This window comes from Puntigrus tetrazona, unplaced genomic scaffold (assembly GCF_018831695.1).
Source record: "Puntigrus tetrazona isolate hp1 unplaced genomic scaffold, ASM1883169v1 S000000837, whole genome shotgun sequence".
Lineage (NCBI taxonomy): Eukaryota > Metazoa > Chordata > Actinopteri > Cypriniformes > Cyprinidae > Puntigrus > Puntigrus tetrazona.
In genome coordinates this window covers 540001-552134 of record NW_025048437.1, presented here as the reverse complement: position 1 = coordinate 552134, position 12134 = coordinate 540001, and the positions used below count along the sequence as shown (strand labels likewise).

General features: G+C 33.0%; 2 protein-coding genes across 3 annotated transcripts in view; one reads left to right on the top strand and one right to left on the bottom strand.

The window, feature by feature from the left end:
- Positions 1 to 306: 306 nt before the first annotated feature.
- On the bottom strand, positions 307 to 7267 carry cplx4c (complexin 4c). Its single transcript, XM_043233464.1, has 3 exons — positions 7073 to 7267; positions 2477 to 2564; positions 307 to 991 (listed from the first exon to the last, which is right to left on the bottom strand). The coding sequence occupies exons 1-3, from the start codon at positions 7231 to 7233 to the stop codon at positions 767 to 769; spliced, it is 474 nt and encodes a 157-aa protein (XP_043089399.1). The 5' UTR covers positions 7234 to 7267; the 3' UTR covers positions 307 to 766.
- Positions 7268 to 10330: 3063 nt separating this feature from the next.
- Positions 10331 to 12134, top strand: part of atcayb (ATCAY kinesin light chain interacting caytaxin b) — an 18437-nt gene continuing 16633 nt past the window's right edge. Inside the window, exons 1-2 of one of the 2 annotated variants that reach the window (XM_043233460.1) lie at positions 10331 to 10929; positions 11779 to 11872. In XM_043233460.1, the coding sequence (XP_043089395.1) occupies positions 11796 to 11872 (77 nt within the window). In that variant the 5' untranslated portion in view covers positions 10331 to 10929; positions 11779 to 11795. The remainder of the gene's footprint in view (positions 10930 to 11778; positions 11873 to 12134) is intronic. The other variant, XR_006248983.1, reaches the window with a different exon arrangement.

The window sequence follows — 12134 nt, the reverse complement described above, 5'->3', positions numbered from 1 at the left end:
TATATATATATATATATATATATATATATATATATATATAATACTTTATAGTGGTGTTAATAATAAATAGCATCAGACGACACTTACTTTTAGTGTAAAGATAGCAAATACTTTATTTTGAATCGATAGCATAACAAAATAAAGCGTAATAAATTCATTTGGAGGTAACGCTGACCAGAAACGCGAAGAAAGAAACGAAGCGGACGTTAAAAAACATGCATATGGACTTCTTCGAACAATCGATACGATAAAGAGTCGGGTGAACGCAAGAAACAAATACAAATGATGCACATTTGTTAGCTTGCATCATCCCTGTGACGTGGAAAGAAAACGAATTTTATGTCATAATTATATAATAAAAAATAGCTTGTTCACACTATCATTCATTTTAACGTTTTTAATAAACATTATTTTTAAGACGCCTAATGAATCAGATCTTAAAGCCTCGCTTCGTTTTAAATGGTTCGTCCGGTTCAGTTAGAGTTATTTCATATCTGTTGTCTTATTTCCCTCTGGTGTGAGTTTGGACTACGTCTGATTGCAGTGTTGATCCAGAATGTCCTACTTGGCTGAAGCCTGATCCCTGATAGCCTATTGCGCTATTAACCTCTTAAAGGGCCAGTACGCTCGAAAATGAAAATTCAGTCGTTGTTCACTCGCCTCTGGGTCACCCACTAAACCGCGTGACGCTAAACCCGCACAGGTTCGTTAAACGAGGACTGAGTTTTCATTAGGGAGGAATACTTCTTTATCGTTCGTGACGCGTTCACATCGCGACGCATTTGTCTTCCGCCGCCTGCTTCACCTCCGTCATGGTGCTCTGAGCTTTGGCTTTGATCGAATCAAAGTCCACGTCCATGTTCTGGAGCTTTCCCAGAAAAGAGTCGTTCATCTCCTCCTGCTCCTCGTCTTCCTCCACCATCTTGGCCAGCTCCTCGGGAACGTCCAGGTCGTCTCCGGCCATCTGAACCGTGGCATCGTCTTGAGCGCTCTGTTTCCAAACAGAGCTTTTTTAACGGCTCAGGTAAAACAAAAACAAAACGTTTGCAATGCACTCTTAAACATAAAGGCATTCACGAAACCTCTTAAGGCTGAAAGCAGCTCCCAACTTGACCATTTGGGAGAAAATCTTAAAAATAGGAGTCCCAAATTTGATCTTAGCACTCAAACTAGCTCCTAAATCTGTGAAATGTCAGGAGTTGCATCCGGTTTGGATTCGTTTCTGTTTGCATGTCTTACTATCAGCCACCATTATTCTACTCTAATTAAAAGGCTGTTTATATGCATATGATGAAAAATATACAGGCTGACAATTGCCTGAACATATGCATATATATATATATATATATATATATATATATATAAAATCAGTGACGCATTTTGAAATCTTTATTTGAATTTGGCAACGCTCAGCAATTATTGCTATGAAGAAATCTCTGACAGAGGCCCCTCCCCTCTTTTATCAGCCAATCAGGGTGTGCATAGTTAGTATGCGTGCTGACATCATCGAACCCGCTCATTGTACTCTTAGCTTAAAACCTCTCTCTGTTCCCGAGTGAAAGGTTATATACATATATATATATATATATATATATATATATATATATATATATATATATACATATATATACATATATATATATATATGCATATATATATATATATATATATGTATATGTATGTATATATGTATGTATATCTATGTATATATATATATTTACAATTTTATCCTAACAATTTTTGGCATAAAAAAACTTAAGACTGGATTTAAGACTAGTTTTGTGGTTCTGAGGAACCTTTCTGAACCATTCTTCAGATTATAAAAAGGTAAGAGAGAGATGGTTATTTAGAGAAACTTTGACTAAATGGTTCTTTGTGGAACGAATAACGTTCCTTCTTTGTTTTTGCTGTGAAGAACCTTTTAAAGCGCCCTTATTATGGGTTACGAAAGGTTCATATTTAGGTTTCGGGAGTCGGAAACGGAATGACATGCATGCAAAATCTAAGAAGCACTTTTATTTGTTGAACGATTCCTTTCACCCCTCCAGTGATCGGTGGATTTCATTTAAAGCTTTTATCGCCACCTAGTGGTGAAGAATGAATTTGCGTTTTCATTCAGACCAACAAGATGACGGACAACGTGCTATTTCACGTCGATGCAAACATGAAACGACTTGAGACAAAAAAAGAATCATTTGAACGATTCAGAGTCGACTCTTTCTCTATGACTATGACTTTATACTCGGCACACTTTCAGATTTTATTCACTGTCTCATCATTTTCAAAAATCCATAAATACCTTTATTTTTTGGAGCGTGTGTGTGTTTTGAATCAGTTTGGCATTAGTCATCATCACTCTATATCTTCGAGAATAATAATAATAATACAGTGATGATTGAGAGATGAAGGAATAAGCGTGGCATGGAGTCGTTCATCGATGGTTTCTATACAGTACTTCAGTGATGAAATCCGTTACCTGAGGTATTCTGTATTTGTCCCTCAGCTGCACTCGAAGGTTTGCTCGCTCGGCTTTCTTTGTGGCAAACTCCTTGTCCCTGGCGATCCTGTCGAGAAAACATGGTTTATTTAACGCTTTTACGGCAACAGCTGAGGATGTGAGATAATGTCCTCAAACACGTTCTGGATCGTCTTCAGCATATTGTGGGCTTTAACTGTAAGCTCAGGTCTTTAAATCAGTGAAAAAACATTCAATTTTGTTAATGCAAGATTGGAAAACGTTAATGTAAATGTTAACATGCATTTTTCCCCACATTATTTTCATTAAAACTAAAACTATATATAAAAATATATATATATTTATTTATTTAATTAATTAATTTTTATTTATTTTTTCATTAAAATGAAAATTTTCCCCATTATTTTTATTAAAACTAAAGCTTTTATTTATATATATATATATATATATTATGTATTTATTTATTTATTTTCAAAAATTTATTCAATTCAATTTAAAAAAAGTATGATCATCTATATGGAATCATTTCATTAAAACTTTAACATTTAACATTTAACATTACTATACATCATATATGGAATTATTATTATTATTTTTAATTTTTTTTACAAGTAGGACAATCTACTGGCAGTCATTGACAAAAAACAATTAAGTAAAATATCTGCAATTATTGTACTTATAGAAATATACATTGAAGTAAATTATGTGCATGCGTCAATGTATTTATTGAATTTTTATATTAAATGCTTACATATAACAATTGAAATTAAACGTCTGTATCCATTATATTTATTCTGTTTATGCATTAACTGATTAAAAATATCAACTGATGAAATAATAAAGCATTGGATTGCATAAAAAATAACATGTTGAGACATTATAGACAATGCACGTTATATTAATGACAATAAATAATTTTTTTTGGAAGTGACACGATCAGCCCAATTTACGTGAGCAGAAATTAAGTGATTATTTACATGCTATTTAGTGGTTTTACCCGAAACCAATCAACCTGAGCGTCTTCCTAACTAGTCCCCACAATCGTATTACTCTGACCCAGTGAGATTAGCCTTCTTTCACACGTATCTTCAGACCCACGCTCTCAGAAAGAAGAAACAGCGCAGTTCACCGCACTGCCAGCCTAAGAAGGTCAGGAGGGTTTAGAGCAGGTGGCTTTATATCTCCAGTCAAACAGGGACGAAACTATAATACTTACTAGCCGAACCCCGGCCAGTTACTTAACCACACTAAAACTAATGCTACAAATGAGTAAGAAAGTAAGCGCTTGCAAACCACTCGTTTTAGCTACATTTAAATAAAAGTTACTCAACTAAATTAGCTTAAATAAATTAATTGCAACCGCTTACCTTAAAAAAAACCCTCGATGCAATGTTTGCAATCCCCAAAACTGTCGTATTATATTACGGTTAATTTTACTGATTATTAAAATGATGCTAAAAAATGTAATAATAATATTAAAATGATTTAAAAAATAAAAATGTATATTTTTTCGTTACAAAAGTACTATGAGGTAATAAAACTAACAACTACTATTAAAAAGAAAGCAATATATGAACAATAATTATAGTACTTGAAGAATACTAAAATAAGACTGCTTAACTTTATTAATTCTTTTCTATTAATTATTTTATATTTATGTAGTTATTTATTTTTTTATTAAACATTAAATTACCACAGGTGGAAAATAACAATAATAATGATAATGGAAAAAGTCTAATGACATTGTTAATTAAAATTGCATTAAAAGTTATTGGTAAAAAAATGTTTTTTTCATTTATTTAGAGTTGATTAATTGTTGAACTGAATTATACAAAGCATTGCCAAAAATTGTTTTAAAATGAAAAATGAAAAAGTACATGCTTCAGAACATTTCAGATAGTAATTAATGAACAAAGACAGCGCCTGTGTGTAAATGTGTGCTAATTTTCTGATGTAACTAGTTGTTGTGGTTGGATCACATTAAAGGCCGCGACCTTTGACCCGGTAAGGACTCTCGTGACCCAGTTCTGGACTTAATGCTATCGGGCATTATATAAAGAGATGAGGTGTAATGCAAAGCAACATTACGGCAGTGTGTGTGTGTGTGTGTGTGTGTGTGCGTGCGTGCGTGCGTGTGTGTGTGTAGGCTGTTTTCCGAGACGTCACAGCAAAAAGCCGTCTCGTTTTACTCCCGATCAGCAGACGTCCGCCGGAAGAGCGTCTTTCTTTCCCGTCATCACTAGACTGCTGGTGTCACAGAAATCATGACAGACGGTCACGAGGCCTCTCGGACTTCAGCACAGGAAACCAGAATTAGGATAAGACAGGAATTACAGGCTCAGACCAGTTCGGGTTGTTTATAAACACCACTGTGCACTGCGTGCCGTTCACACTTATATTAATATTATTAAATATAAAGCTGATGTAGCTGTCATTAATGGTGCAATAACTGTAATATTAGTAGTCTAGCAGGCTTGTTTAACTCTGGATGTCTTAGAAGTCTACTGTATCGTATCTGTGAGCCTATGTAGTCAAAAAATACAATTTTGTCAGCAATAATTTGTATATTAAGTAAAGGTCACGTTCCATTTTGTACATTTCAGTTCATTTTTGATTAGTAATATGCATGCAACTTTTAGATTAATATTTCGATTTTTTTTTTTTTGCACCCTCAGATTCAATTTTAAAATAGTTGTATCTCAGCCAAATATTCGAAAAAGATTATTTATGCAGATGATGCATAAATCCAAATAAATAAAAAAAAATACCCGACTGTTTTGTGGTCCAGGGTCACATGTAGTACCAAGGTTTTTATTGTTAATTATTTTAGCAATAATAAAATAAATATTTATTTATTAATTTTCAATTATTAAATTGCGTATCCAATTACATTATTTAAAATCTTGCATATATTGCATTCATTGAAATGAAGCTGAAATTAAATTAAATATAAATATTAGATAGGAGTTATTATTATTTAAATATTTTTACAGTTATAAAATATATATAATATAACTGGATATGCGGTTTCAAAATCGACAAAAATTAAACAATTATATAAAGAAAAATTAAATCTGAAATCAAAGTATAAATATTTAATATCATACTTATTAAATGTTGCATATATTGCATTAATTGAAATGAAGCTGAAATTAAATTAAATATAAATATTAGATAGGAGTTATTATTATTTAAATATTTTCCAGTTATAAAATATAATATATATATAATATAACTGGATATGCGGTTTCAAAATCGACAAAATTAAACAATTATATATAAAAAAATAAATCTGAAATCAAAGTATAAATATTTTATATCATACTTATAAAATCTTGCATTAATTGAAATGAAGCTGAAATTAAACTAAATATTAATATTAGATAGGAGTAATTATTATTTAAATATTTTTACAGTTATAATATATATATAATATAACTGGTATGAGATTTCAAAATCGACAAAATTAAACAATTATAAAAAAATAAATAAAGCTGAAATCAAACAAAGTATAAATATTTAATATCATACTTATAAAATCTTGCATAAATCGCTTTAATTAAAATGAAGCTGAAATTAAACTAAATATTAATATTAGATAGGAGTTATCATTTAAATATTTTTACAGTTATATAATATATAAATATAATATATAATATAAAATAATAAATATAATATATAATATAACTGGTCTGCGATTTCAAAATCGACAAAATTAAACAATTATAAAAAAAATTAAAAAATAAAGCTGAAATCAAATATGTTGAAATCAATATAAATATTAAATGGAAAATTATTAACATGAATAAAAATTGTTTTGGTTGAAAGCTGAAATAAAATGAGAAAAGAAAGTGTAAAAAGTCACTATACACAAATGTGTCAGGTGGTCACATGACTTTGACTTTCTGCCCTCTCATTGGTCATCTCTCCATCGCTACTCATTTGCATAAAGTTGCATGCTTTATGAAACAGAATAACGGTTTGCTTCAATTGCCGTATGTTTTAAACGATAACTCAAAAGCAAAATATATAAGCTTAATATTCAAGTATGTATAAAATCCACTGAAAGTGACCAAACTGGACACGACCAGCTGATAATATGAATCAGGTCAGCCTGCGGTTAATGTTGCATGCTAATGTGCATGTTTAGCTCATTTCCGAGGGCTTAAGAGCGGTTGCTTCATTGCTTCATTGAATATGTTGAATCTCACCGGTTTAGTCTGTTTCAGTATTACATACAAAAGCCGTCTTTACGGTCCGTTTGTGTTTTTTACGTCTGCCTTCATCGCATTCATGTACGGATTGTTTAATGCAGTTCATGCATAAATGCATAATGTAAAAAAAAAACTGTTAAAATGAATACATTTGAAGGATTAAAAGACAAGCGTCGGTTATTTCAGTGGCGCGCAAAAGAAAAAACAGGCTTATTGAAACGAACCCGACCTGCAATTATTTGCACCTTTTCTCCGCTTTATTGTTGATGCTAATTAATGATAATTCTCGGCGCGATTCGTCAGAACGGCCTCTGATTGGCCGCCGCGTTCATAAACTCAACAGAAACGCGCGCGATTGGTTAAAAGTGAACAAGCGACTCACTTCTCCTCGATGAGCTGTTTCTGGTACTCCTCGAACTCTTCTCGGCTCATCCCTTTGGACGCCGCCGTCTCTTTCCCCGCCTCGTTCTCTTCTCCGTCGTTGCTTCCTCCGGTCATGTTCTTCAGTTTGTCCCCGAGCATCTGCTGCAGGAGGAAAGCCATCTCCTCAGATCGCAGGCCTGGAGAAGAGAGGAGCTGCTCGATATATCCGCTAGTTCATGCGCTTGACCCCGACGCTTTCCGGGAGGTCTTCCCCACTTTTTGGGAGCGACGAGGGCGATATGAAGACGGCGGAGGCGCGCGAGGTCCAGATTTGGCATCTGTGATGAAGATGAGGGTGATGAAAAGGGCTCAAGAGCTTAGCTCATTATAAATGTCCCACCTTGAGCCAAGGACGAACGGCTATTGTCTTCGTGCGTAACGCTGCAGATCTGAAATACATATCAGCTTTTTTATTTGCACGCTTTTCTGTAACGCAACGCTTGTTTTTAATTATACAACTTCATCGAAAAGTCGAAAACATGGGCATGAAGCCGCGATCGTTGACAGACATTTAAATGAACAGATTATTATTATTTATTAAATTATTTTTACTAGCCTTTTTTTTAATGAAAGCTATTGTTTTTAGCATTTTATTTAGTTAACGATTATTATTTTGACCATTTATTATTGCTCAACTAAAAGTTGTGCTATTCTCAAATTAACTTTTTTAGGTTTAGGACATAAAATAAAAATAAATAGTAAAAAATAAATACAAGCGTTAATATAAATACAATATTATTAATATTTTTCAAAATATTAAACTATAACAGTTTCGCAGCAGTACTAAAATGACCCTTTTGAAATAAACCGGTGTAATACACATATACTGTTCATTAATTTTTATTTATATTTTTGTTCAATAGTCTGAGACTACTTTTTCGGCTGCTTTTCCAATGCAATATACATTTTTAATCACAAATACTATTTAAAAGTTCAGACATAAACATGAATTATTAAATATTACATGAAAATTATTATTTTTACATTTTTTAATATATATATTTTTAATATTTGTTTTACTGTTATACAATGTTTAACAAAAATGAGGGTGAAATTTATTTTGTTATTATTATTGGGGTTTTTTTGTTAATTGAAATATAAGAAATATAAAAAATGTAGACACACACACACACACACTCATACACACACACACACACACACACTCTCACACACACACACTCACACACACACTCACACACTCACTCATACACACACACACACTCTCACACACACACACACACACACACACACACACACACACACACACACACACACACACACACACACACACACACACACACACACTCACACACACACACACACACTCACACACACACACACACACACACACACACACTCACACACACACACACACACTCACACACACACACACACTCACACACACACTCTCACACACACACACACACACTCTCACACACACACACACTCTCACACACACACACACACACACACACTCACACACACACACACACACACTCTCACACACACACACACACACACAGTCACACACACTCACACACACACACACTCTCACACACACACTCACACACACACACACAGTCACACACACACAAATCTGAATCTTTCTGTAGCTCTTAATCAGATGAAGTAGTTCTGCTCTGCTTCTGCTGACAGGAGCCTCGGGGAGGTTTATTAAACCTCAGCGCCACCTCGTGGTGAGTTTAGTGAAGTACACCCCTGAACTCTAAATTAAAACAGCAGAAAAACAGCAGAAAGGATTTGTTGCTGCATGAATTTGTAACGTTTTTAAACCACCCTGGCGTTAAGGTTCGCAGCCGTTCTTCTGTGTATGGCGTGAAACCGACTGCCTCTCTCTAATGCTGAAACAAATCATTTTGTGTGTCTTCAGTGAGATATGGAAAGGCTGATTTCCACCTGACCGGCCGTGCTCAGTGATGGAGTGGGTTTTAATGGACGCTCTGATGTTTCAAGAACCTCAGGCGTCTCTCTAGATTCACTCTCGTCCATTATAAAGTGAAAAAACTACAAAGAGTTAGTGATGTTTATGGCTGGGTCAGTGCAGAGGAGCACATGAAATACTGCCTGCGAGTTTCTCTGCCTTATTTATTTATGTTTTTCCCCAAATGGCCTCGCAAAGCCAAATCCCAAACTGCTTTATTATTCAACAATAATAATAATAATAATAATAATAATGTTTATTATTATCGCTGCTGCTGTTGTTGTTTTGATGTTCTTAATGTTATTATTAAAATGATCAATATATAATAATCATCATCATAATTATTATTTAATTAAAATATAACTGGTTAATAATTTGTTTAATAATTATTACTGTACAGAAAACATTATTATTTTATTTTACAATTTTCATGGTAATTATAATATAACTGATATTTATATATTAAATATATTTTTTATAAATAGTCTGTTGTAATAGTTGTCATTATAACAAATTGTATTAATTATTTTTCACAGATTAATATATTAATTTACATATTTCTATTTATTAAATTACTGTCTTTAATGATAATATTAGACATGATATCAATAATTATTATTTTCATACATTTCAAAATATTTTATATTAATACCATTTACATTTAATTAGTATTTTTTATTACTTGTATTATAATAAAAAAATGTATTGTTGTATAATTTATTATTTGTATTGTATAATATTTGTAATACTGTATAATTTATCATTTGTATTGTATTATAATACAATTTTTAATAATTATATTGTTATTGTAATGGTATAACTAAAGTGAATTTTAAAAATTATTTTAGTTAAAATATTATGTTATATTTTTAATCATTATAATAATCAGAAACAACTGTAACATTAATAATAACTATATAATAATAATAATTATTATTATTATTATAAATAATTATACATTTATTTTGCAGCTTACAAGTGGTTGCATTTTCCTGATTTTAGTTTATAAACAATGTGTTAGATTTATTACTATTAATATATATATTATTCATAATATTTTGTTATCAAATGTAATACGAATATTAAATATGAATATTGCATTAAAATAATAGATCGCATTATGCGACTGATTTCCTGGCCTACATGCGCCGCGAAGAGTGATATTTCATGCGTGCTCCAGCATAAAACCTGAGAGCTCAGTCCTAAACAGATGACATCATCACACAGAGCCTCAGCCAATCAGAGTGCGGCAGGAAGCACAGCCCCGCCAATCACCGGAGACAGAGGGATGGCCTTGTGTTTACAGACGCGACCCAGACCCCCGAGCAGCTGTGAGAGAGAGAGAGAGAGACAGAGGAGAGATTGTGCCGGGACGGAGAGACAGGGATGCAGTTGCTAGGGAACAGCGAGGAGACGTCCATCTTTTGCAGCTCGTTCCAGATACAGCAAGGTTGGGAAAGGTTGGGGAACAAATGCTCCGTATGAAAGAGAGGAGACGGGATTAGGTGCTGTGATTTATCAAACGCGTCTGACTGTCGGATCTGTGCCTTGTTGTTTCTGGCCGATGATGATGATGAGGATGATGATGATGATGATGATGATGATGAAGATCCAGAGAGGCCGGGAATCATCCGCCCGCTTTGTCTGAGGATCTACGGCTTCACAGAGACAGATGTGATGGATTCAGCGCAGAGCTGAGAAATCAACAGGCCTGGAGCTGAAACACACACACACACACACACACACACACACACACACACACACACACAGACCAACGCCTGCCGAGAGAAACGAGATGCCGGCTCCAGAGTGACGGGACGTTCAGGAGATAGATGCTGATTGTTCTGCTCTCTGAAGGGGCTTGTGTTTGACAGGTGGGTGCTGGCGACGTCAAACATGCAATACTTTTAGGGTTCGTTTCTCTCTTTTCTCTATTTTCCAACTTAATTCGAGTTTCAGTTAAGTTCGTTGCGCGTCTGTCGTTTTTTGTTTGCTTGTTTTGTCTGTTTTAAGTGTGCGCAGATAGTTGACATTATTTCTCAGGTTTTAGTTCATTTAGTACGACTGTTATAACAATTTAGAATTTTTCTGATATTATAAATTATATATATTTGATAAAATATAATATATATATATATATATATATATATATATATATATATATATATATATATATAATAATATAAATAAATATTCCTAAATCGCAGTGATTTTATCTTGTGCAAGATATATATATATATATATATATATATATATATATATATATATATATATATATATATATATATATATATTATTTACCATGGTACACTGTAAAAAAAAAGTATGTTAAGTAATCTATGAATGCTTCATGCAGTAAATATTTATTTAATGTATATTTTTATTTATTTTTAATTCAAATGTATATTTTTATGTATATTATATGTATATATATATATATTTTTTTAATTCAAATAAATGGTAACTAATAAATAATGCATATTTAATAAATAATACATTATTTATTAATAAAAATAATGTTTATAGTATATAATATTTAGTTATATATATTTGCATTACAATTATTTTAGGTTTTTTTTTTTTAATAAGACCAAGTAGATCGTTGATTATGAAGTCGCCTTCTGTTCCTCAAATCACGCGACACGTCGAGAAGAGCGGTGTGCATCTTTAGCTCATGCAAGAGATGTCATTCGGGGAAAAACATGTTTTTTTTTGTGGATCAGAGTGATCGGAGCAGAGGATGGGAACCACTGAAGCTACTCTACGCATGGAGAACATGGAGGTCAAAGACGAGTGGCAAGACGACGATTTCCCACGGTATCAAACGCACAGTAACACGCTATTCTGCACTACTTAGCGAGGCCGAAAGTGAGGTTTCGACATAAATGAGAGCTAAATCTGCTACTGCGACGCCGAAGCATTTCTCGTTATTATCGGTGTTTTTCTGGACGCCGGCTCATTTGTTTTAGTTGTTTGTTTTTTTCTTCGGCTGAAATGATTCGCTCAGTTGATCAGAAAGAAGATTTTATAAATGCTTTTCGGCTTTCCTTTGAGTCCCGATGAAATCAATCAATTGAGG